Source organism: Acipenser ruthenus, chromosome 23 (assembly GCF_902713425.1).
Source record: "Acipenser ruthenus chromosome 23, fAciRut3.2 maternal haplotype, whole genome shotgun sequence".
Lineage (NCBI taxonomy): Eukaryota > Metazoa > Chordata > Actinopteri > Acipenseriformes > Acipenseridae > Acipenser > Acipenser ruthenus.
In genome coordinates this window covers 9,328,782-9,354,564 of record NC_081211.1, presented here as the reverse complement: position 1 = coordinate 9,354,564, position 25,783 = coordinate 9,328,782, and the positions used below count along the sequence as shown (strand labels likewise).

The window sequence follows — 25,783 nt, the reverse complement described above, 5'->3', positions numbered from 1 at the left end:
ATAAGGAGGGTGTGTTTTATAGACTGGTTCTATAAGGAGGGTGTGTTTTATAGACTCGCTCTATAAGGGGGGGGTGTTTTATAGACTGGTTCTATAAGGAGGGTGTGTTTTATTGACTGGTTCTATAAGGAGGGTGTGTTTTTAGAGTGGTTCTATAAGGAGGGTGTGTTTTATAGACTCGCTGTATAAGGACGGTGTGTTTTATAGACTGGTTCCATAAGGACGGTGTGTTTTATAGATTGGTTCTATAAGGAGGGTGTGTTTTATAGATTGGTTCCATAAGGACGGTGTGTTTTATAGACTGGTTCTATAAGGACGGTGTGTTTTATAGACTCGCTGTATAAGGACGGTGTGTTTTATAGACTCGCTGTATAAGGACAGTGTGTTTTATAGACTCGCTGTATAAGGACGGTGTGTTTTATAGACTCGCTCTATAAGGACGGTGTGTTTTATAGACTGGTTATACCCTCCCGAGCGTAGAGGCATTATACTGGAGAGCCATGCTGCTTCACGTGATGGAGGAGATACCCTCCTGAGCGCAGAGGGATTATACTGGAGAGCCGCGCTGCTTCACGTGATGGAGGAGATACCCTCCCGAGTGGAGAGGGATTATACTGGAGAGCTGCGTTGCTTCACGTGATGGAGGAGATACCCTCCCGAGCGCAGAGGCATTATACTGGAGAGCCATGCTGCTTCACGTGATGGAGGAGATACCCTCCCGAGCGCAGAGGGATTATACTGGAGAGCCGCGCTCCTTCACGTGATGGAGGAGATACCCTCCCGAGCGCAGAGGGATTATACTGGAGAGCTGCGCTGCTTCACGTGATGGAGGAGATACCCTCCCGAGCGCAGAGGGATTATACTGGAGAGCCGCGCTACTTCACGTGATGGAGGAGATACCCTCCCGAGCGCAGAGGGATTATACTGGAGCCATGCTGCTTCACGTGATGGAGGAGATACCCTCCCGAGCGCAGAGGGATTATACTGGAGAGCCGCGCTGCTTCACGTGATGGAGGAGATACCCTCCCGAGCGCAGAGGGATTATACTGGAGCCATGCTGCTTCACGTGATGGAGGAGATACCCTCCCGAGCGCAGAGGGATTATACTGGAGAGCCGCGCTGCTTCACGTGATGGAGGAGATACCCTCCCGAGCGCAGAGGGATTATACTGGAGAGCCGCGCTACTTCACGTGATGGAGGAGATACCCTCCCGAGCGCAGAGGGATTATACTGGAGCCATGCTGCTTCACGTGATGGAGGAGATACCCTCCCGAGCGCAGAGGGATTATACTGGAGAGCCGCGCTGCTTCACGTGATGGAGGAGATACCCTCCCGAGCGCAGAGGGATTATACTGGAGCCATGCTGCTTCACGTGATGGAGGTGATACCCTCCCGAGCGCAGAGGGATTATACTGGAGAGCTGCTTCACGTGATGGAGGAGATACCCTCCCGAGCGCAGAGGCATTATACTGGAGCCATGCTGCTTCACGTGATGGAGGTGATACCCTCCAGAGCGCAGAGGGATTATACTGGAGGGGGTTGGCCTCTTGCTTGGGTGTTCGTTTGTTTCTGGTAATGTGTTATTGAAAAGAGCAGCAGTGTTATCAGATTAGATGAATTGAGGGTCTGGCTGCTATCCAGGTGGCTCTGAAATAAATTCCTAATGAAGTGACAGGCAGGGAGAGGGAGGCAGCGTCTGTTGGCTCTGGGTTCAGTTCCAGTCCAGAAAAGGCTCTCTTCAAAATGACGCACCTTTTTTCTTACTGCAACACCGTACAGGAAGCTGGATGGAAGTTTCCATTCACTTACTGTGTTACAAGAAATAGAACCCCTCTTGCCCACACATAGCTTCATACGTGGAGTATAGAGTGCAACTATGTCGCAGGAGGGGTTCTGTTTCCTGTAACACTGGATGTGAATGGGAAGATGAAACGGGTGTCATCTTTTGAAATCACGCGAGTTGATGTGAAACAAATGGAGTCTGGAAAACAAACAGATAAGGAGCAAAAACATGGGGCTGTGCTGCCCCTCTCCCTCCCTCATCTCTCCCTCCCCCAGGCTTGTCAGTGTGCGGTGATATTAATAATACAGCGATTGCAGTGACTGAGGGATAGCTCTAGTGTGTGTCATCACCCCCCCCTCGACTGCCTAAAGCAGCTAAATGAATTTCCTCTCTGTCCCGATTCCTTTGTAAATGAGATTCCTTTGTAAATGATTAATGCAGCCGTGGTTTCAGCCTCTCTGCTTGTGGTTAAATCCTCTGTTAACCCTTCCCATCCCAGACACTGTCCCTGAAACTATTGTGACTCTTCAGAACTTCAGATTTAACTGACCCAGCACCTCACTTAAGTCCTGTATGATGGGAAACTGGAGCGGTGCTCTACTCCAAAGCATTTAGTCACTGACTCTCACATTAAAGTGACGCTGGATCAGAGTGTCTCTACAGATAGAGAGCTGCTTGCTGCAGGTCAGCGTGGCTTCCCTTGTTTATCTGCACAATGTTGATTTCCACATGCAATCCAGTATCTCCTGCTGGTGATGCATATCCCCTTTAACAGTGATAAAGTGGTGGGTGTCTGTCTCTCCTTTCTTACAGGTATCCAGGGAACAGCTTATCCAGGTGTGATGAAACTTGCTCAGGGCATTCTTCTGGTTTGTTATATATCAGTGTTACAGTTCTGAGCAATCAGCTAGGTGGAATGTGTTTAGGTGTTTCAAGTAGAATGTTGTTTAAGCTCTTAATCATTGCATATAATTGTCAGATGTAGATGTTACCTTCATTCTTTTTATACTGTAGTGTGTTTTTGGGGTACGACTCATTTTTTGAATACTATACTCGCGTGTTTGTTGGTTCTGCTGCTGTGTGGCAATGGAGCTGGCAGCAGTGCTGCAGTATTGCTGGCAGGAGTGAAGCATTGGCGGTCACAGATGCCGAATGGGAGGAAGCAGCTTTCTCAGAATCGGTATTAAAATAGGTAGCCAGGATTTTAAGCCGTTTTGATCCCAAATCCTCAAAGTGTAATTAATTACTGTGACAAGCTGCCAGTCTGTGGAGTGACGGCTCCCACACGCAGAACTGCCCTGTCACTGAGACAGGGGTCCTCCACACACGCAGGGCTGCCCTGTCACTGAGACAGGGGTCCTCCACACACGCAGGACTGCCCTGTCACTGAGACAGGGGTCCTCTACCTCCACACACGCAGGACTGCCCTGTCACTGAGACAGGGGTCCTCTACCTCCACACACGCAGGACTGCCCTGTCACTGAGACAGGGGTCCTCTACCTCCACACACGCAGGGCTGCCCTGTCACTGAGACAGGGGTCCTCCACACACGCAGGGCTGCCCTGTCACTGAGACAGGGGTCCTCCACACACGCAGGGCTGCCCTGTCACTGAGACAGGGGTCCTCCACACACGCAGGGCTGCCCTGTCACTGAGACAGGGGTCCTCTACCTCCACACACGCAGGGCTGCCCTGTCACTGAGACAGGGGTCCTCTACCTCCACACACGCAGGGCTGCCCTGTCACTGAGACAGGGGTCCTCTACCTCCACACACGCAGGGCTGCCCTGTCACTGAGACAGGGGTCCTCCACACACGCAGGGCTGCCCTGTCACTGAGACAGGGGTCCTCCACACACGCAGGGCTGCCCTGTCACTGAGACAGGGGTCCTCTACCTCCACACACGCAGGGCTGCCCTGTCACTGAGACAGGGGTCCTCTACCTCCACACACGCAGGGCTGCCCTGTCACTGAGACAGGGGTCCTCTACCTCCACACACGCAGGGCTGCCCTGTCACTGAGACAGGGGTCCTCCACACACGCAGGGCTGCCCTGTCACTGAGACAGGGGTCCGCTACCTCCACACACGCAGCTTTATCTTCCAACCCAATTTGGTCACATTTATGTGATTTAAAGCATGTGAGTAGCACACAGCCCCTAATCAAGCAGCAGTCACAAAAGGGCTGCTCGTTGGAGGTCATACTGTATAGAAATCACTGGCTACTAAGTACAGGTTTCACTGTTCAGTGCACTCAGTCTTTGCTGGTCCTAGCTGCACAGCACCAGGAGGTAAGTGGTTAAAGAGATACTGAGCACAGTTTCCAGGGAGAGAGGCTTTGCTGGCAGGCGTGTGCAGGAGTGAGGATTAGAAAGAGCGTGGGTTCAGAGGTGCCTCTTCATTTATTTATTGGAATAACAAATCCGGGGAATTCTGTCGGGGGCTGTCTGGGAAATGGAGGGGGGGGGGCTGCACACACTCCGGGAAATCAGATCAGGGAGTGAAGGGGGGAGACTGGCTAGCAGCTTAAAAGGTCTAGCGTCTCATATCAATTCTACACTGGAATAATAATCATTGGTGTGGTTTTACTGTGTTCACCCTCTTGACTGTTTAAACGTTGAAAGATTCACAGCCTCAGCAGTGTTGTGGTGTCAGGTCTGAAAGGCTTCTTAAGTTGCTTTGGACATACCTTTCCTCCCACAGTGGCTGCAGGCTGTGTGTTCTGTAACGGAATGCACCTGGCTTGTGTTTGCTTCCATTTTCCCAGGACCTGCAGGATTACCTCATTGGAAAGGCACCATGTGGAGCGGGAAGCCTCTAATAAAGCAGTGCTGTAATTGACAGGAAATAATTGACAGTGAAATTAGCAGCACAGTCTATTATCTCGTGTCAGGCAGGGTGCAAGTCCACAAGGAGGGGGGATTTTATTTATCCAGGCGTTACTGGAAACTTAGCTGACTTAACAAATTAACAAATATCCTTTTGTTTAGAGGTTGAGATCACTTTTGTACATGTTAAGTAAAAACGATACTTTAAACTTGTAGTCTATTGCCAAGACAGCTGTTGTGCTGCAGTGCCTGATTGTCTGTATTGTACCATTAGGGCTCTCCCCAAACCTCTGCGTAGACTGCCAGGGACTCTGACTGACATATCGGTATCAAAATAAATAAATTAAATGCAGCAAAAACCACACCCCGGGCTGCAGTTCTCACTGCACTTTAGAGCATTAGAAATAGTGAAAGAAATGCATTCAGTGACGGAACGTTCCGACTACAGATCTTTTGTCATTTGAATTTCTTCCATTTCGTTTAGTAGGTTTCTAAATGCAGCACTATTGAGTGTTTTAACAGTTATGGATGATACAGCTTTAGTTTATTGTTCTTGCTGAGAACATGGGGACACACATCTTGCAGTGGTGCAGACATTTGAACCCTTGTTTAAAGTCTTGAAACTTCTCAAATGGTAATTTGCAGTGTCTTCTCTCACACTGTTTACTCTATTATAGCTTTCTCAGATCCTTTTAGGGGGAAAATGCAATGTAGTGCCAACTGTGTTCTGGAACGAAGAGCTTGGTAAAGCGGCTCTGTGGGAGGGATTGCATTACTGAAGTCTTGACTGCTTCCAGGACTCGCCAGGCACTGGCTATCTGACTTTTGTGCTTATTTTCCTGGCTTTGAGAAGCAGACTCCTGGCTGGAGAGGAGATGCGGGGGGGGAGAGCTGTGTGTCTGTGTGTGTGTGTCTCTCTGATGCCAACCTTGACTTAAGGCCCTGGCAGTTAGTCGATGCCTTACACAGAAAGAATTCTTTATGGAGGGGAAATGGTGGTGTTATAAATTGTAGTGCCAGAGTTGAAGAGCAGAGATTAAGATTGAAACACTACAAAGGGTACATGGTCTGTTTCAGTAATGGAGGGAGGCACGGCAGGAGGGTATAGATGAACAATCGGAGATGTAGCAGCTGAAGACAAACAGAAACAGGGTGTAGTGTTGTTGTTGGATTACAACTGGGCAGCACTGTGTGAAGAGGGCATTACTGGCTTGATAATTGACCGTGACCGCGTATAACTTTCTGCACAGAAAGTTGGCAGACCGGTGTGACTAGTGTAAACACTCCCCTCTCAGCTCTCCACTGTAATAATGAGCCTTCATGCAACACTCCCCTCTCAGCTCTCCACTGTAATAATGAGCACTCGTCCAGCACTCCCCTCTCAGCTCTCCACTGTAATAATGAGCACTCGTCCAACACTCCCCTCTCAGCTCTCCACTGTAATAATGAGCACTCGTCCAACACTCCCCCCTCAGATCTCCACTGTAATAATGAGCACTCCTCCAACACTCCCCTCTCAGCTCTCCACTGTAATAATGAGCACTCGTCCAGCACTCCCCTCTCAGCTCTCCACTGTAATAATGAGCACTCGTCCAGCACTCCCCTCTCAGCTCTCCACTGTAATAATGAGCCTTCATGCAACACTCCCCTCTCAGCTCTCCACTGTAATAATGAGCCTTCATGCAACACTCCCCCCTCAGATCTCCACTGTAATAATGAGCACTCGTCCAGCACTCCCCTCTCAGCTCTCCACTGTAATAATGAGCACTCCTCCAACACTCCCCTCTCAGCTCTCCACTGTAATAATGAGCCTTCATGCAACACTCCCCTCTCAGCTCTCCACTGTAATAATGAGCACTCGTCCAGCACTCCCCTCTCAGCTCTCCACTGTAATAATGAGCCTTCATGCAACACTCCCCTCTCAGCTCTCCACTGTAATAATGAGCCTTCATGCAACACTCCCCTCTCAGCTCTCCACTGTAATAATGAGCACTCGTCCAGCACTCCCCTCTCAGCTCTCCACTGTAATAATGAGCCTTCATGCAACACTCCCCTCTCAGCTCTCCACTGTAATAATGAGCACTCGTCCAACACTCCCCTCTCAGCTCTCCACTGTAATAATGAGCACTCGTCCAACACTCCCCTCTCAGCTCTCCACTGTAATAATGAGTCTTCATGCAACACTCCCCTCTCAGCTCTCCACTGTAATAATGAGCACTCGTCCAGCACTCCCCTCTCAGCTCTCCACTGTAATAATGAGCACTCGTCCAGCACTCCCCTCTCAGCTCTCCACTGTAATAATGAGCCTTCATGCAACACTCCCCTCTCAGCTCTCCACTGTAATAATGAGCCTTCATGCAACACTCCCCTCTCAGCTCTCCACTGTAATAATGAGCACTCGTCCAGCACTCCCCTCTCAGCTCTCCACTGTAATAATGAGCCTTCATGCAACACTCCCCTCTCAGCTCTCCACTGTAATAATGAGCACTCGTCCAACACTCCCCTCTCAGCTCTCCACTGTAATAATGAGCACTCGTCCAACACTCCCCTCTCAGCTCTCCACTGTAATAATGAGCACTTGTGTAAACTGCCCTGCCAAACAGTCATGTCGCCCTGCTCTTAAGACCAGCCACTTCTGGCTCTTCTGATTCACCTTTCCTCATTAGTGTCAGGAGATGAAATGGGATGAATAGGGGAAAAACAAAGAGAAAAAGATTTTTGAAGACAGGTTTCTGTAGTGGGGAGCCGCAGCCTGTGAATCTAAGGAGTGGAGCGGCTGCAGATTCATCTCTGGCACACGGGGCGTTTCTCATCCTGCACCAATACCGATCACGAGCGAGAAGCAGAGAGCGCCCTGGAGTTCTTCCACAGACTGCTTCTAATAGCAAGGCATTGAGCAGTTACAATGTCACATTAGGGAAGCTTCTACTTGTCGGGTGCGTTGAGGCGCTGGTATGGAAGCTGAGATGGAGTCCAGGGGAGAGGCTTTTGTCTTCTTGAAAGGGCCGTGTGTGTGTGTCCCTGTGTCCCCCGTCCCCCCACTGCTGCACTTTGAAGCCCTTTCCATTCTTTCTTCCTTTTTCTCATTTTCTTTCTTTCATCTTTTGTAAGTGGAAAAAGGTATCACTTTGAACAGTTCTGTTGTTGCTCCACAGTGCCCCCATTTGGTTGGGAATGTTAATCGTTTATAGTTTAAAACCTGTTTCAAGTGTTGAACGTTTCAAATGTTTTATAAACAAAGGGGTGCACGTTGAATATAGGTTGCTGCTGTGCTTCTGCAGAAGGATGTGTGCATTGTCTTTTCCTTGTAAAGTTAAATATTGTACTCCTTTCTGATACACAGTCATGTCACAGTGCATCATTAAGTAACAGCGCTGTAATGGAGGGCTTCTCATTGAAGGCTTTTTTGATTGGTTGCAGTTTAAACCTGTTTAATCCTAAAGACATCAGCAGCCCAGTATAGAGATCTCAAGTGAAGCAGTGCTGTCCTCGCTCTATTAGTGCTGTGGCAGGTGAATCTGTACTGCCCTGGCTGAAGGGGGTAAGAGAGCAGTTCAGTCTCCATGCCTCAAGCCTGCCCTGGACTGAGAATACATCCCTTTCTCTTCGGGGGTGAGGGAGGGAGAGAGGGAGCAGTTCAGTCTCCATGCCTCAAGCCTGCCCTGGACTGGAAGTACAACCCTTTCTCTTAGGGGGTGAGGGAGGGAGAGAGGGAGCAGTTCAGTCTCCATGCCTCAAGCCTGCCCTGGACTGGAAGTACATCCCTTTCTCTTAGGGGGTGAGGGAGGGAGAGAGGGAGCAGTTCAGTCTCCATGCCTCAAGCCTGCCCTGGACTGGAAGTACAACCCTTTCTCTTAGGGGGTGAGGGAGGGAGAGAGGGAGCAGTTCAGTCTCCATGCCTCAAGCCTGCCCTGGACTGGAAGTACATCCCTTTCTCTTAGGGGGTGAGGGAGGGAGAGAGGGAGCAGTTCAGTCTCCATGCCTCAAGCCTGCCCTGGACAGGAGGGAGCACCCTTAAAGTTTTTTGTTACCCGAACCCTCGTGTACACTAAAGGACTAGGCGGAGACCACCACGCTCGTTTCACAGGTGCCCCTGAGCCAGATACATGGTTCTTTATCAGCGGGCCTGCGCCTGGTTTATTAAACACGAGTCAGGGCTGTGCTGGAGACAGCGTGCGAAGGACTCGGCACACTGGTGTTACTGATAAATGAAGCAGACAGCGCCGTATATCAGACATCATGAGATACAATGTTATTGAAAAGCAAATTCCACAGGGGTACAGTGAGGGTGGTGCAGAGTGGAGGGAGCAGACAGAGAAATATCAGCAATGACTTCCAGCACTGGTCACCGAAATGTGTTGGGTCTTAGCACCCTATAATCAAGTGTTTCTAATATATTCTAAAATAAGGAGTGAAGCTATCCTGAATGTGACGTCACTTCCATCTGATGCAAAGACATTTCTGCTTCATAACAGTATCAGGGTATGTCCTACATATTATAATGTTACTAGAAGTCATTCCACATGTACTGTGAGGTTTGTCAAAGTGCTCTGGCTTTTCTGGGACTGACACCTGAGCTACTGAAGGGAATCTCAGAACCTGTGAATAGTGTTAACTGTGGCAGTGTATCCTCCCCTCCAACCTCAGGGCAATGTACCCTCTGCTCCAACCTCAGGGCAATGTACCCTCTGCTCCAACCTCAGGGCAATGTACCCTCTGCTCCAACCTCAGGGCAATGTACAATCCCCTCCAATCTCAGGGCAATGTACCATCCCCTCCAACCTCAGGGCAATGTACCCTCCCCTCCAACCTCAGGGCAATGTACCCTCTCTCTTGTAATTGCAGAAACTCATTTTGAAGCACAGGAAATTACCCTCTCACTTGCTCAGCGCGTATTCACCTGTCCTCAAGCTGGCTTGCATTGTGTGTCGCTTGACATGCTTAGTGTTTCTCATGGAAAATCCATGCTCACCTGCAAGTCTGTGCTTGCAGTGGCTGCCTCCCCTCTGTGCCTGATTGCTTCTCATGAGAGCCGCACTGCCCCCAGTGTAGGTTCGCTGGACAGGCTTTTCGTTGTCTCTGCGGTTCTGGCACTCAGCGGCGTGTGTCATTTTTAAAACAGAATCTTTTCAAATGTCAGGTGAAGCGTGCATTGTTGGGCTTTTCAGGAGCTGCGATTAATACTCGAACCCCCTAGAGAATGCAAGGCTGCATCTCTATTGTCCTGGTGAAGTATTGAAAAGCAGAAAGCAGGACACAGCACTGCAGCAGCCTGGCTAGTTAACTCCTAGCTGACTCTGTGTTATTATAGGGATCGTGTTCAGATACCTACTACAAATAGTAAGCCAAATAGTAAGTCTTTGTGGCGTTCATTTATAGATTTGAATCAACAAGTTTGGATTGAAAGCAGATTCTTTTTTGCGTTCTTCTTCAGGAATTCATTAATTAAAGCTAATGGAGGAGCTGCACCACCCTGCAGTACCTCATGATTGTGAAGTCCATCCTACCTGTAGAAAAGGCTCGTTTGCAACACAGTTCAACAGCAGGGTACTTGGATTTTCCACTGCTTTGTCAAACTAGGAAGGATTAGCTGGGATGTGTAATCATTGGGGCTGGAATGTCATTCTGAATGCAGTTTGATGCAGTAATCTTGAATGGATTCTTTTATAATCTAAATCAGAGGTGCCCAGTTCCAGTCCTCAAGGTCTTTGTTCCACCACTACCCTGAATCACTGAACTGAAGCCTTTCACCCTCCTTCCAGGTCTTCAGTACTTCACTGCGTAACGATGCCTAGAGCACGGGAGCAGCAGGTTTGTGCACTCCTGATGGACAGAATGTGGGGGTAGAGTGTGTTCTATAAGGAGCGGGAGGCACATTCTGAGAAGCTGATTGATAAACCATTGCCAGGAGGGGGTGTTTTTAGCATCAGGTGGGGGTGTAACTTTCTGTTCGAATCTAACCAGGAGGTGAGACTGAAGCTTCAGGTTTCAATTTCGGCTCTGCTTTAGAGTACACTGCCCCAGATCATTCTCAGATTCCATGTATTCTGTCTAATGGACGTGAATCAGATGTACAGTGGAAGGCTGTAATTCAATCAGGGGGCTTTTCATGATGTCATAAACCACGGGGGCCAAAGGCCAGGCAGTTTTTGGACTCTGTCTGATCTCTGAGTGGCTTTGTGCTTTGCGCTTTGTTGAGCCAGCCGGTGTGGTGTGTGTCGTGCATGGGAAATGCCTCTTGTTTGCCTCGTAGATTGTGCTTTGGTGTTTTCACAGAGCTGCCGTTTTCTGGGTTACCAATCGCCTCTGGGAATCGCGTTTCCACAGTGAGCTCATTCCCTTTGAAGAAGGAAATACTACAGGAAACTTAATAAATTCATGAAGGTTCAATTTCTTCTTGAATTGTATTAGGTTTATTTTAGTATTTGTTAAGAACCGACACCATATTGGCTAAATCACTTGAGTTGTCCTGTAACCTCCCTCATGGCTGGTTCCACAGACCCGGATTAGTACTAGTCTTGGACTGCATGCTGTTAACTGAGGCTTGCTAGTGCTAATCAGGTTGTAGTAATACTAAAAATAAACCCAGACAAATTAGACACAAGTGTCTGTGACAGTGTCTTGCCAATGTGAAAAGCATTCAGCTCCAAACAATTACAGGGAATTCAGAGATCTGTACAGTGTATTAATATTAAGCATTATAAATCCTCCAATGCTGTATTTGAATAATAATCAGCACCCTTCCAGAGTCAGTGCAGGGGTGTTGCTATGAAGACAGACCGCAGTCATTTTAAAGCTCTCCTGTTTATTAGAGCAGCCCCAGTCATGTTAAAGCTGTCCTGTGTATTGTGTTGTGTTGTGTTGTGTGAAGGCAGCCCCCAGTCATGCTGACTCTCTGTCTCTCTCCAGGCGTACCGCTGGAGGCGAGGGTCGGAGGAGAGCACCCCAGAGGACCAGGAGAGCTCCGGGGGCGATGACTTCTTCGACGATGAGGATCGCTTCTCAGGCTCCGGCTCCGGCTGTGAGTATTGACCAGTCGCCTGTCTGCCAAACAAAAACTTGAAATGTTTTTTTTGTTGAAAAAATTTTGCATATTATATTATGCAGATATTTTTTGCCTTGAGCCCACTCAGCAGAGGGGTGATTGGCTAGTGCCGGCAATGAGAATAAGTAAGTGAAGGAGATAGCGAGATGGGGGGTGGAGCAGGGATGAGAAATTGAACACAAAAGGAGGAGGGCGTTGGCTTAAAAAAAAAAATATATATATATATATATATATATATATATATATATATATATATATATATATATGGCTGACCAATTAGGTAAGTGTTCTGGGGTCTTACCCTCCTCCTGTAGTTTCAAAACAACAAGCATTTAGTGAACTGGTAACCCTAGTGATGAAACTTGGCGAGACATTCTTTAGCATTGAAAGTATCAGAATACTGGCCCTGAATAACAAAGCTATTCCGACCGTCCGGGCGGGGGTTTGAGGTAGTGTTTTAACTTTCTGACTGTTTTGTATTCCAAGCAAAAATCAAAAATGGCCATGAAGGATGAGAACAGTCGCAAAACCCCAATTCCAGCAGTATGAGGAATGTTATGCAAATGAAGTGGGGACCTAATTAGCATACCCCTGTGCAAAAATCAAAAGGGTTGATGTGGTAGTATTTTCCATCTAAAATGCTTCCGTCTGTTTCAAAGAGTCCTAATGGAGATGGGAAATAATAGGCTCTGTTTGAAATAAAAAGGATCTGCTGTGGGTGGAGTGACTATTTGACTATACTAATGGTGCTGGAGTCCAATGTGCTGCTAGGGATTGCTTAACTATACTAATGGTGCTGGAGTCCAATGTGCTGCTAGGGATTGCTGCGATTTTAAAGGATGAAGGGATAATGTAGCTGCCCCCCCAGTATAGAATCGGAGCCGAAGGTAGACCCCACCAGTGTATCGTGAAAGGGCCACCTGTTTGGACCTTAGAGAAGAGCAAATGCTACAATGTTGTATTTATGTGATGAAGTTAAAGGATTTGGAGTCAAGCACCCTGAGGGGTCGTGCATTGCCAGTATCACTCACAGCCCTGGCATTGTTTGCCACGGTTGTTTGTATGATGTCATATTCTACACTCAAGTGTTATTCTTTTTCATAAAGTGCAACCGGGTGTGCAGGATATCTTATGCCAAAATGAAAAATAAATAAACAAATGTCTATTTATTTATTCATTTATTTTTCATTTTGGCATAGAATATCTGCCATAACCGGGGACTTAATGTAATTAATGCAGAACATACGTTTACAAAATGACATTCAAACGAGCTCTCGAACTTAACTTTTTATTTCTCTGTGTCCTGGCGTACTTGAATACTGAATAGTTATTCCACCACCTTTATGTAAATTGCACCCATTCCACCTGTCTGAAAACAGCAGAAAAGGGTTTCATTTTTTGAAACAAAGTTCGGGATGAGAGTCGTGTTAAAGCAGACGGAGACAGCGACTGTCAGAAGTCACTTTTGATATTTAGGGCCTGTGTGTCACTATTTTTTTACATGCTTAGTGGATTGTGTGGCTGTGGTCATGCGGTTTCCAGCTGTGGCAGGTGATGCATGTTAGTAACCTCTGTAAGACATTCTTGTGGCTGTAGCTCCTGATACAGACAGCTTGGGGGCGGCTGTTACTGACAGACCTTGTTTTGAACTCTCACAGACCCCGAGCCGGATGTGGAGGTGAGGAGCGAGGTGCTGTTCAGGACGGAGGAGCCGGTGCTCGTCTCCACCACCCAGGCCCTGTCCCCAGCCCCCTCCGCTCCCCCAGCAGCCCTGCCAGTGCAGCCCACACCGGAGGAGACCAGTACCATCCCCATGGCAACCACCACCTCCGTGACAACCACAGTGAGGCAAGCCCCGCCCACCACGAGCTCCGGCCCACCCAAAAGCACCACGCAGGAGCAGGAGGTGGTGCTGGGGCCAATCGGAGGAGAGGAGGAGGAGGAAGAGGAAGAAGAAGAAGAGGAGGAGGAGGAGGAGGAAAGCACAACAGTGGCTCTCACCACAGAGCCCATTACAGAACCTACCACAGAACCCTCCACCACCACCACCACCACCACCACTAGAGCCCCCCGCAGGCGCACCCCTGCCCCCACAACCACATCCCCTGCCACGCTGCGGCCCCGGGCCCCTGCCACACCTCCTCCCTCCCCGTCTCCGCAGCCTGACTCCTCCTCTGAGACCCCCAGCAGCCCAGCTCTCCGCCCCGCAGTGGAGGTAAGGGCTCTTGGTGTTGTCTTGGGGGTGTTGTTTTAACCCTTCGGGCTGCGCTGTCAATAAGGGTAGCAGAAGAAACCCAGTATCTCTGTATTCAATATTGAGATTGATTACGGATTCTTAAGTAAAACTTTTAAGAAGTCAAGATGACAAACATTTCACTAAGGTCTTCATCAGTACGTTTTGCTTTTTTACATTAGATTTTTAATTGAGAGTTTTGAAGCTATGGAAGGATTGCATATTCCTAAAGACTTTACATTTCTTTTGTGCTAAATGTGCATATCACTTTAAACATCTTTGTGATGGTCTTCTGAAGCGATGGGGCAACGGAAAGCAGGATGTGTTTGCTTGTGCACAGTAGTTATAAAATACAATGTGGACAATAATTCACGCAGTGCCATATATATATATATTTATATATTTATATATCTATATCTATATGTATATCTTTTTTTTATATTGAATTTGAATGTTGAATATATACTTATTTGTATATATTATATATTTAGGCAACTACTCTCGCCACCTGCATCATTTCAAGCTGCCTGTTTATCTGTGAAAGAAGACAGCTCTATTTGTCTAAAGTGCTCCTTTTTTGTTGTGCTTAAGGCTTCCTTTGACCTTCACCTTATCTGTGTCAGAATGCAGCAGCTCGGTCTGAGAGCTTCTTTCTGGGAAAGCGACCATGCGTGCAAACGTTGCAGTCATTCCTCCTTCCGGTTAGAAAGACATTGCAGGAGAGAGAAAGTGCCCGAATAAAGACTTTGATGGAATTTGAAGACAGTTGGATAGCTTCGTGGGGAGAGATTAGCTGTGTAGTAGGAGGTGAAATGGAGAGGCAGCTTCAGGGCTGGCAGGATGGATTGCTGACAGGACAAGAACCGCTGGCAGCTTTACCTACATTGCCTGAGGGGGCGGATCTTTATCACCAGTGCAGGGAGGCTGGACTGAGGGGGCGGGTCTTTATCATCAGTGCAGGGAGGCTAGAATTGAGGGGGGGGTCTTTATCATCAGTGCAGGGAGGCTAGAACTGAGGGGGCAGGTCTTTATCATCAGTGCAGGGAGGCTGGTCTGAGGGGGCGGGTCTTAATCATCAGTGCAGGGAGGCTAGAACTGAGGGGGGGGGTCTTTATCATCAGTGCAGGGAGGCTAGAACTGAGGGGGGGGGGGTCTTTATCATCAGTGCAGGGAGGCTAGAACTGAGGGGGGGGTCTTTATCATCAGTGCAGGGAGGCTAGAACTGAGGGGGGGGGTCTTTATCATCAGTGCAGGGAGGCTGGTCTGAGGGGGCGGGTCTTAATCATCAGTGCAGGGAGGCTAGAACTGAGGGGGGGGTCTTTATCATCAGTGCAGGGAGGCTGGTCTGAGGGGGCGGGTCTTTATCATCAGTGCAGGGAGGCTAGAACTGAGGGGGCGGGTCTTTATCATCAGTGCAGGGAGGCTAGAACTGAGGGGGGGGGTCTTTATCATCAGTGCAGGGAGGCTAGAACTGAGGGGGGGGGTCTTTATCATCAGTGCAGGGAGGCTAGAACTGAGGGGGGGGTCTTTATCATCAGTGCAGGGAGGCTGGTCTGAGGGGGCAGGTCTTAATCATCAGTGCAGGGAGGCTAGAACTGAGGGGGGGGTCTTTATCATCAGTACAGGGAGGCTAGAACTGAGGGGCGGGTCTTTATCATCAGTGCAGGGAGGCTGGTCTGAGGGGGCGGGTCTTAATCATCAGTGCAGGGAGGCTGGTCTGAGGGGGCGGGTCTTTACCATCAGTGCAGGGAGGCTAGAACTGAGGGGGGGGTCTTTATCATCAGTGCAGGGAGGCTGGTCTGAGGGGGCGGGTCTTAATCATCAGTGCAGGGAGGCTAGAACTGAGGGGCAGGTCTTTATCATCAGTGCAGGGAGGCTGGTCTGAGGGGGCGGGTCTTAATCATCAGTGCAGGGAGGCTGGTCTGAGGGGGCGGGTCTTTATCATCAGTGCAGGGAGGCTAGAACTGAGGGGGGGGGGTCTTTATCATCAGTACAGGGAGGCTGGTCTGAGGGGGCGGGTCTTTATCATCAGTGCAGGGAGGCTAGAACTGAGGGGGCGGGTCTTTATCATCAGTGCAGGGAGGCTAGAACTGAGGGGGGGGGTCTTTTATAGAAGATAGAAGATATAGCAGTTTTATTTAGCAATTAACCTGTTCATTAACCACTTCCCCAGTGCGTTTCTGAAATAGTTTTGCATACAAGCCCATCTGCTTTTCTCATGCATAACCACACACACACCGCCCCCCTACATAAGAGCATTTATATTGCTATTATATTCCCCTGGGTATTTACCTGGTAATATAGAGTGTTCGCTCTCACAGTGTTGGTAGTCCAGCACTCTGACTCTCTCTCTCTCTCTCTCTCTCACACGTGCAGACAGAGAACTGGGGCGGGGTGTTGGACACGACGGTCAGTAACGATGTGGGCGGGGCCGGGCCCAGCGGAGACTTCGAGATCCGGGAGGAGGAGGAGCTTAACAACAACAAGGTCATGAGGGCCGTCACCAAGCCGACGGTCAAGAAGGCGGAGCCTGACCTGCTCGGCAACACCATCGACACAGGCAGCTCCGCCGCTCAGCTTCCCCAGAGGAACATCCTGGAGAGGAAGGAGGTGTTGATAGGTGAGAGCTAGGGGAGAGGTGCTGTTGAATTCAAATGTAAAGTGATAATGTGTTCCTCACAGTTCATTCCTAAGTGTGTCCCGGATACATGTGCTCAATAACAGAGTGAACGCATCTAGCAGCAGTAACAGTGACAGCTTACATCTTATAGAGCATAAAGCTCTGTGTACATTTGAATTGGATTTGCTTTCAGGGTGGGGCTCAATTCCCTTTTTTCAATTCCGGTTCCAAAGGAATTCCTTTGAAGGAATTTGAATTGATCAGAAGGGAATGGGAATGGGGAATGGTTTGTTTTCTTCGCAGGTTTGTGCTTGGTCTGTGTGTAGGAGGATATGAAGCAGCTTCCCATGACCTGGTTCATGTGTTGATGAACCTCTTATGGCAGCTTTGAAGAAGTACCAGATAACAAAACAAACAGCAGCTGTATGTCATGTTTTCTGCACTGCACTGCATCACACACACACACACACTGCCCTTTACACTGCATCACACACACACACACTGCCCTTTACACTGCATCACACACACACTGCCCTCTACACTGCATCACACACACACACTGCCCTTTACACTGCATCACACACACACACTGCCCTTTACACTGCATCACACACACACACACTGCCCTTTACACTGCATCACACACACACACACTGCCCTTTACACTGCATCACACACACACACACTGCCCTCTACACTGCATCACACACACACACTGCCCTTTACACTGCATCACACACACACACACTGCCCTTTACACTGCATCACACACACACACACTGCCCTTTACACTGCATCACACACACACACACTGCCCTTTACACTGCATCACACACACACACACTGCCCTTTACACTGCATCACACACACACACACTGCCCTTTACACTGCATCACACACACACACTGCCCTTTACACCGCATCACACACACACACTGCCCTTTACACTGCATCACACACACACACTGCCCTTTACACTGCAACACACACACACACTGCCCTTTACACTGCATCACACACACACACACTGCCCTTTACACTGCATCACACACACACACACACACTGCCCTTTACACTGCATCACACACACACTGCCCTCTACACTGCATCACACACACACACTGCCCTCTACACTGCATCACACACACACACTGCCCTTTACACTGCATCACACACACACACACACACACTGCCCTTTACACTGCATCACACACACACACACTGCCCTCTACACTGCATCACACACACACTGCCCTTTACACTGCATCACACACACACACACTGCCCTTTACACTGCATCACACACACACACACTGCCCTTTACACTGCATCACACACACACACTGCCCTTTACACTGCATCACACACACACACACTGCCCTTTACACTGCATCACACACACACACACTGCCCTTTACACTGCATCACACACACACTGCCCTTTACACCGCATCACACACACACACTGCCCTTTACACTGCATCACACACACACACTGCCCTTTACACTGCATCACAAACACACACACTGCCCTTTACACTGCATCACACACACACACACTGCCCTTTACACTGCATCACAAACACACACACTGCCATTTACACTGCATAACACACACACACACACACTGCCCTTTACACTGCATCACACACACTGCCCTTTACACTGCATCACAAACACACACACTGCCCTTTACACTGCATCACACACACACACTGCCCTTTACACTGCATCACACACACACACACACACACTGCCCTTTACACTGCATCACACACACACTGCCCTCTACACTGCATCACACACACACACATTGCCTTTTACACTGCATCACACACACACACTGCCCTTTACACTGCATCACAGACACACACTGCCCTCTACACTGCATCACACACACACACTGCCCTTTACACTGCATCACACACACACACACTGCCCTTTACACTGCATCACACACACACACACTGCCCTTTACACTGCATCACACACACACACACTGCCCTCTACACTGCATCACACACACACTGCCCTCTACACTGCATCACACACACACACACACTGCCCTCTACACTGCATCACACACACACACACTGCCCTTTACACTGCATCACACACACACACTGCCCTTTACACTGCATCACAAACACACACACTGCCCTTTACACTGCATCACACACACACACACTGCCCTTTACACTGCATCACACACACACACACACACACACACTGCCCTTTACACTGCATCACACACACACTGCCCTTTACACTGCATCACAAACACACACACTGCCCTTTACACTGCATCACACACACACACTGCCCTTTACACTGCATCACACACACACACACTACCCTTTACACTGCATCACACACACACTGCCCTCTACACTGCATCACACACACACACATTGCCCTTTACACTGCATCACACACACACACTGCCCTTTACACTGCATCACAGACACACACTGCCCTCTACACTGCATCACACACACACACTGCCCTTTACACTGCAACACACACACACACACTGCCCTTTACACTGCATCACACACACACACACTGCCCTTTACACTGCATCACACACACACTGCCCTCTACACTGCATCACACACACACACACTGCCCTCTACACTGCATCACACACACACACTGCCCTTTACACTGCATCACACACACACTGCCCTCTACACTGCATCACACACACACATTGCCCTTTACACTGCATCACACACACACACACTGCCTTCTACACTGCATCACACACACACATTGCCCTTTACACTGCATCAGACACACACACACTGCCCTTTACACTGCATCACACACACACACTGCCCTATACACTGGCACAGCTGCTCTGGTTGGGTCACATGATAGATATGGAGTCTACACTCCTGTACATTATCTCTAGCATGCAGATGTGTGTCACAATGTCAGGGAACAGATGTCAGCAGAGTGCACAGTTTATGCATTCAGAGATCTGGCACTCTCATTAAAAGCAGTGCTGCAGCCTGTAGCAGTGAGTGACGGATATCTGTGTATATACTGCGTACTGTAGGTGCCGATCACATTCTACTGCTGTAGTCCTGCGTTTTAGTTTTATTGAGAATCACATTTCAATGGATAGAGTGAGATTATTAGACACACTCTTCGAACATCCAATATTCGGCATGTTTGCTTACCCCAGGATGCAGTGTGTGTGAGTGTGAGTGTGTGTGTGAGTGTGAGTGAGTGTGTGTGTGTGTGTGTGTGTGTGTGTGTGTGTGTGTGTGGAGTACTGTCCTAGTGTGTCTCAGCCTCCCTCCTGGCCTCAATGACACACCCCTGTCCTGTTTCTCTCCTCCAGCGGTGATTGTAGGCAGCCTGGTGGGCGTTGTCTTCGCAGATTTCCTGGTGATAGGTAAACAGACAGACAGGCTGACAGATAGAGCTAGCTAGACATCGTGAGGGTTAGACTGTGCTCCCCTGTGTTACAACCCACCCGTCACCCTTCCACAAGCGGGCAGAGGGGATGGGTTTTATTCTCTTTCAGCACGTTGAGATTTGTTATTACTGCTAACTCATTGAAGGGGAGAGGAAATACAGCATGACCATCATGCTGTTTGTGTTGAGACTCCCACTGCAGAGCAGTGTGAACTGTTGTAGGCCCAGCCAATCTGACTTCTTTATTACCTGTAGATTTCCACTGAAATTACAGAAGGGCAATTCGGTCAATTTGTCTTCATTAAATAAACATTTGAACAAGTTTATGGTCATGTGTCTATCGTATAGGGAAAGCGGGAGCCCTGCGAGGCGCTGGTATTACCTATCAGGTAAGATTTAGTGGAGTTATTGTGTCTCTGTGTAGACGTGCCGGCTCTGCAGTGGGAGTCTCCACTCCTGCCTGCCCCCTGCCTCTCTCCTCTGTGCCCTTGCTAGGTGGCGCTCCAGTGTGCTGGTTCACTCCAGTCTCGATGTTGGCATCCGCTCGTCCCCAGTGGAAGTTGTTAGCTAGACTGGGTTGGTGTTTGTGTACCACAGTGCTAGTGTAGGATCCCAGTGGAAGTTGTGTTGTGCCTTTTATTTCTCTCTGTTTCACTCAATCCAATACACTCTCTGTGCTCTAGCTGTGATCTTGGAGTGGGGTGGAGAGGGCTACCCTCCTCCCTCCCCTGTAGCTGTAATTTAAAGATGTGTTTCATATCTCTCCCTTCTCTCTTTCTCTCTCTCTCTGCTCTAGCTTTGATTGCGCACTGTGTCATGTGGAGTTCTACCCTTTTAATGTAGAGATGTGTGTCTCTCCCTCTCTCTAGCTGTAGAGATGTGTCTCCCCCTCTCTCCCCTCTGTTTGTAATGTAGAGATGTGTGTCTCAGCCTCTCTCTCCCCTCTGTTTGTAATGTAGATACATGTCTCAACCTCTCTCCCCTCTCTCTCCCCTCTGTTTGTAATGTAGAGATGTGTGTCTCAGCCTCTCTCTCCCCTCTGTTTGTAATGTAGATGCATGTCTCAGCCTCTCTCCCCTCTCTCTCCCCTCTGTTTGTAATGTAGATGCATGTCTCAGCCTCTCTCCCCTCTCTCTCCCCTGTTTGTAATGTAGAGATGTGTGTCTCAGCCTCTCTCTCCCCCCTTCTCTCTCCCCTCTGTTAGTAATGTAGATGCATGTCTCAGCCTCTCTTCCCCTCTCTCCCCTCTGTTTGTAATGCAGATGCATGTCTCAGCCTCTCTCCCCCCTCTCTCCCTCCTCTCTCTCCCTCCCCTCTGTTTGTAATGCAGATGCATGTCTCAGCCTCTCTCTCTCCCCTCTGTTTGTAATGCAGATGCATGTCTCAGCCTCTCTCTCTCCCCTCTGTTTGTAATGTAGATGCATGTCTCAGCCTCTCTCTCTCCCCTCTGTTTGTAATGTAGATGCATGTCTCAGCCTCTCTCTCTCTCCCCTCTGTTTGTAATGTAGATGCATGTCTCAGCCTCTCCCCCCTCTCTCCCTTCTGTTTGTAATGCAGATGCATGTCTCAGCCTCTCTCTCTCTCCCCTCTGTTTGTAATGCAGATGCATGTCTCAGCCTCTCTCTCCCCCCCTCTCTCTCTCCCCTCTGTTTGTAATGCAGATGCATGTCTCAGCCTCTCTCTCCCCCCCCTCTCTCCCCTCTGTTTGTAATGTAGATGCATGTCTCAGCCTCTCTCTCCCCCCCCTCTCTCCCTTCTGTTTGTAATGTAGATGCATGTCTCAGCCTCTCTCCCCCCCCTCTCTCTCCCTTCTGTTTGTAATGTAGATGCATGTCTCAGCCTCTCTCTCTCTCCCTTCTGTTTGTAATGTAGATGCATGTCTCAGCCTCTCTCTCTCTCCCCTCTGTTTGTAATGCAGATGCATGTCTCAGCCTCTCTCTCCCCCCCTCTCTCTCTCCCCTCTGTTTGTAATGTAGATGCATGTCTCAGCCTCTCTCTCCCCCCCCTCTCTCTCCCCTCTGTTTGTAATGTAGATGCATGTCTCAGCCTCTCTCTCTCTCCCCTGTTTGTAATGCAGATGCATGTCTCAGCCTCTCTCCCCCCCTCTCTCTCCCCTCTGTTTGTAATGTAGATGCATGTCTCAGCCTCTCTCTCTCTCCCCTCTGTTTGTAATGCAGATGCATGTCTCAGCCTCTCTCTCCCCCCCTCTCTCTCTCCCCTCTGTTTGTAATGTAGATGCATGTCTCAGCCTCTCTCTCTCTCCCCTGTTTGTAATGTAGATGCATGTCTCAGCCTCTCTCTCTCTCCCCTGTTTGTAATGTAGATGCATGTCTCAGCCTCTCTCCCCCCCTCTCTCTCTCCCCTCTGTTTGTAATGTAGATGCATGTCTCAGCCTCTCTCTCTCTCCCGTTTGTAATGTAGATGCATGTCTCAGCCTCTCTCCCCCCCCCCTCTCCCTTCTGTTTGTAATGTAGATGCATGTCTCAGCCTCTCTCTCCCCCCCTCTCTCTCTCCCCTCTGTTTGTAATGTAGATGCATGTCTCAGCCTCTCTCTCTCTCCCCTGTTTGTAATGTAGATGCATGTCTCAGCCTCTCTCCCCCCCCTCTCTCCCTTCTGTTTGTAATGTAGATGCATGTCTCAGCCTCTCTCTCCCCCCCTCTCTCTCTCCCCTGTTTGTAATGTAGATGCATGTCTCAGCCTCTCTCTCTCTCCCCTCTGTTTGTAATGTAGATGCATGTCTCAGCCTCTCTCTCTCTCCCCTCTCTCTCTCCCCTCTGTTTGTAATGTAGATGCATGTCTCAGCCTCTCTCTCCCCCCCTCTCTCTCTCCCCTCTGTTTGTAATGTAGATGCATGTCTCAGCCTCTCTCTCCCCCCCCTCTCTCTCCCCTCTGTTTGTAATGTAGATGCATGTCTCAGCCTCTCTCTCTCTCCCCTCTGTTTGTAATGTAGATGCATGTCTCAGCCTCTCTCTCTCCCCCCCTCTCTCTCCCCTCTGTTTGTAATGTAGATGCATGTCTCAGCCTCTCTCTCTCTCCCCTCTGTTTGTAATGCAGATGCATGTCTCAGCCTCTCTCCCCCCCTCTCTCTCTCCCCTCTGTTTGTAATGCAGATGCATGTCTCAGCCTCTCTCTCCCCCCTCTCTCTCTCCCCTCTGTTTGTAATGTAGATGCATGTCTCAGCCTCTCTCTCCCCCCTGTTTGTAATGTAGATGCATGTCTCAGCCTCTCTCTCTCCCCTCCAGCGGTGATCGTGGGTGGAGTGGTGGGCGCTCTCTTCGCTGCCTTCCTGGTCATGCTGCTCATCTACCGGATGAAGAAGAAGGACGAGGGCAGCTACACGCTGGAAGAGCCCAAGCAGGCCACCGTCAGCTACCAGAAACCAGACACACAGGAGGAGTTCTACGCATAGCCGACGGCAGGACTGTGAACTTTCTTTAAGTGAAACAAACAAAAAAAACTAAATAAAACAAAATGTATAAATAAATAGATAAAGTAAAGAAAAGAAAGCTCTTTTTAAACCTGTCCCTGCGCAGTTTTGATGGGTCTCCCAGCACAGTTCCATTGAGAGTGGAGGGGGGGGGTGGGGGGCGGTGGGAGGGAGGGGTGGGTGGGTGGGTGGGGGGCGGTGGGAGGGAGGGGTGGGTGGGTGTGTGGGGGGGGGGCGGTGGGAGGGAGGGGAAGGGAGGGGGGTGTAGAGGTTGTATGTGAGAATCGTGGTGTGCAGTAAGGATGCAGACAGCGCAGTACGATGCATGCCAGGGTTTCTGATTGACTGCCTTAAAATGGCTCAAAAATCACTTGATGGCCGGTCTATGGATATTCTTGGGTGGGAGAGAGCATGTGCTGTAGAGCAATGGGGTCCTGAACAGCGCCCCCTATGGCTCAAGTTGCTGACCACAGCATCATCTTCCTGTACTGTGTGCTGGGCAGGGTTCACTGCTTTGCGGCTCACACCCAATTGAACTCGTCAAGTGACTTTTGAACCACTCCGTACAATAAATACACTTTTAATGGTCGGCTTTTTAGCTTGCGATTATTCCAACAAGAAATCAATCAATCAATCAATCAAACAAACAGATTCATTGTTCCAGAGCTACTTTGAGTGATGCACGTGGCATCTTGGAGCTTTTGGTTCAATTCACCCTGTATCACTTCCACATCGTACACCCTCCAGGTCACTGTACACGGCTCTTCCATGTCACCATGTATGTATTGCCATGCCGAGCTTGTATCATTAGCACAGTACAGTGATAGAGGTTAAGGAGGGAGGGGTGATGCACAGTACAGTGATAGAGGTTAAGGAGGGAGGGGTGATGCACAGTACAGTGATAGAGGTTAACGAGGAGGGGTGATGCACAGTACAGTGATAGAGGTTAAGGAGGGAGGGGTGATGCACAGTACAGTGATAGAGGTTAAGGAGGGAGGGGTGATGCACAGTACAGTGATAGAGGTTAAGGAGGGAGGGGTGATGCACAGTACAGTGATAGAAGTTAAGGAGGGAGGGGTGATGCACAGTACAGTGATAGAGGTTAAGGAGGGAGGGGTGATGCACAGTACAGTGATAGAGGTTAAGGAGGGAGGGGTGATGCACAGTACAGTGATAGAGGTTAAGGAGGGAGGGGTGATGCACAGTACAGTGATAGAGGTTAAGGAGGGAGGGGTGATGCACAGTACAGTGATAGAGGTTAAGGAGGGAGGGTGACTGCTGCAGTCATGTTCTCTGCATTGCTGTTCTAAGCATGCCATAGCAAGAGGGCAACAGCTTTTCTAAATACATACGTTTTCCTAATTTAATATTTTACATCTTGCATATTACACGCAAAACAGGAAGTCAGAATGCTATGGCTGAGAATTAGTCCCCTTTAACATTATTTTATACCATTTTTTAAATGAGCTTTTTGATCATTGTATTGCGCACATTGCCACCAGGTGAACAAATGTAGTAACTGCTGCACATCCTAATAGGTAGTGTTTTGTGAATAATACGATACAAACTTGATCTAGATTCCAGTAACCCGAGTATCGGCGTCTCTGGGATATGCATCCCCCTTACAGGATCATGAATGAAGCGTCTTTATAATATCCTGGAGCTCAGCCAGGGACCAGGGCAGTATCTGCACTCTCAATGGGGTTCCCTCTGTCTCTCTGGACTCTGTGCTGGGGCTGCCTTGACCTGCCAGGGGGAGGTTGGGAGCCCTGTCCCCAATAACTGAGCTGTGGTGTCCAGGTGTCTTGTGATGTGTTGGTGGGGACAATGGGATCAAAGACTTCAGTTCAGCGTTTTCAGTGGTGGTGTGTGACGTCTCACGGGTAGAAAGATCTGTGTTCTGTGTTTGTAGAGTATATCTGCACAAGGGGGGGTAGTCCAAAAAATGAAAACACCTGCCATATCACTGTCATTAAGGAGATCGACATCCAGGGCGGCACTAATTCTACGGGGCAGGTGTTTAAATTGTTCTGGAGGAGCACATTCCTCAAATTCATCATAGTTGTCACTTTTAAGGAACATCAGAAACAAAGTCTTGGATGCATCTACATGGCCCAGGAACAAGTGGCATGAGGAAACAGCCCCTAGCACTGAAGTGTGTGCTGCATATGGCAGGTTGTTAATGTTTTTTTGTCCAGCTCTTGTGCAGTTTATGCTGAATATAGTGCTCACATGCACACCTGCAAGTACCCCACCCAGGGAGCGTATTAATCTTTCCATTAGATGCACTGCTTTTTTTTCCATTTTTCTACACTATTAATTTGCCTTTATCATGTAACTCTCTTTAACCTCAATAGGAGGCGCTTCTTTTGCAATGTCTACAGCGCCATCTGCAGGGAGTGGCTGGAAGCTGAGTGGCTGG

The 25,783-nt window shown here is 49.0% G+C and overlaps 1 protein-coding gene across 1 annotated transcript in view; it reads left to right on the top strand.

Moving 5' to 3' along the window:
• The window catches only part of LOC131699748 (syndecan-3-like), a 90,571-nt gene extending 67,068 nt beyond the window's left edge, over window positions 1-23,503 (top strand). Inside the window, exons 2-5 of the mRNA XM_058997731.1 lie at window positions 11,516-11,627; window positions 13,310-13,866; window positions 16,261-16,504; window positions 23,177-23,503. Coding sequence (XP_058853714.1) covers window positions 11,516-11,627; window positions 13,310-13,866; window positions 16,261-16,504; window positions 23,177-23,343 — 1,080 coding nt within the window. The 3' untranslated portion in view covers window positions 23,344-23,503. The remainder of the gene's footprint in view (window positions 1-11,515; window positions 11,628-13,309; window positions 13,867-16,260; window positions 16,505-23,176) is intronic.
• Window positions 23,504-25,783: the final 2,280 nt, after the last annotated feature.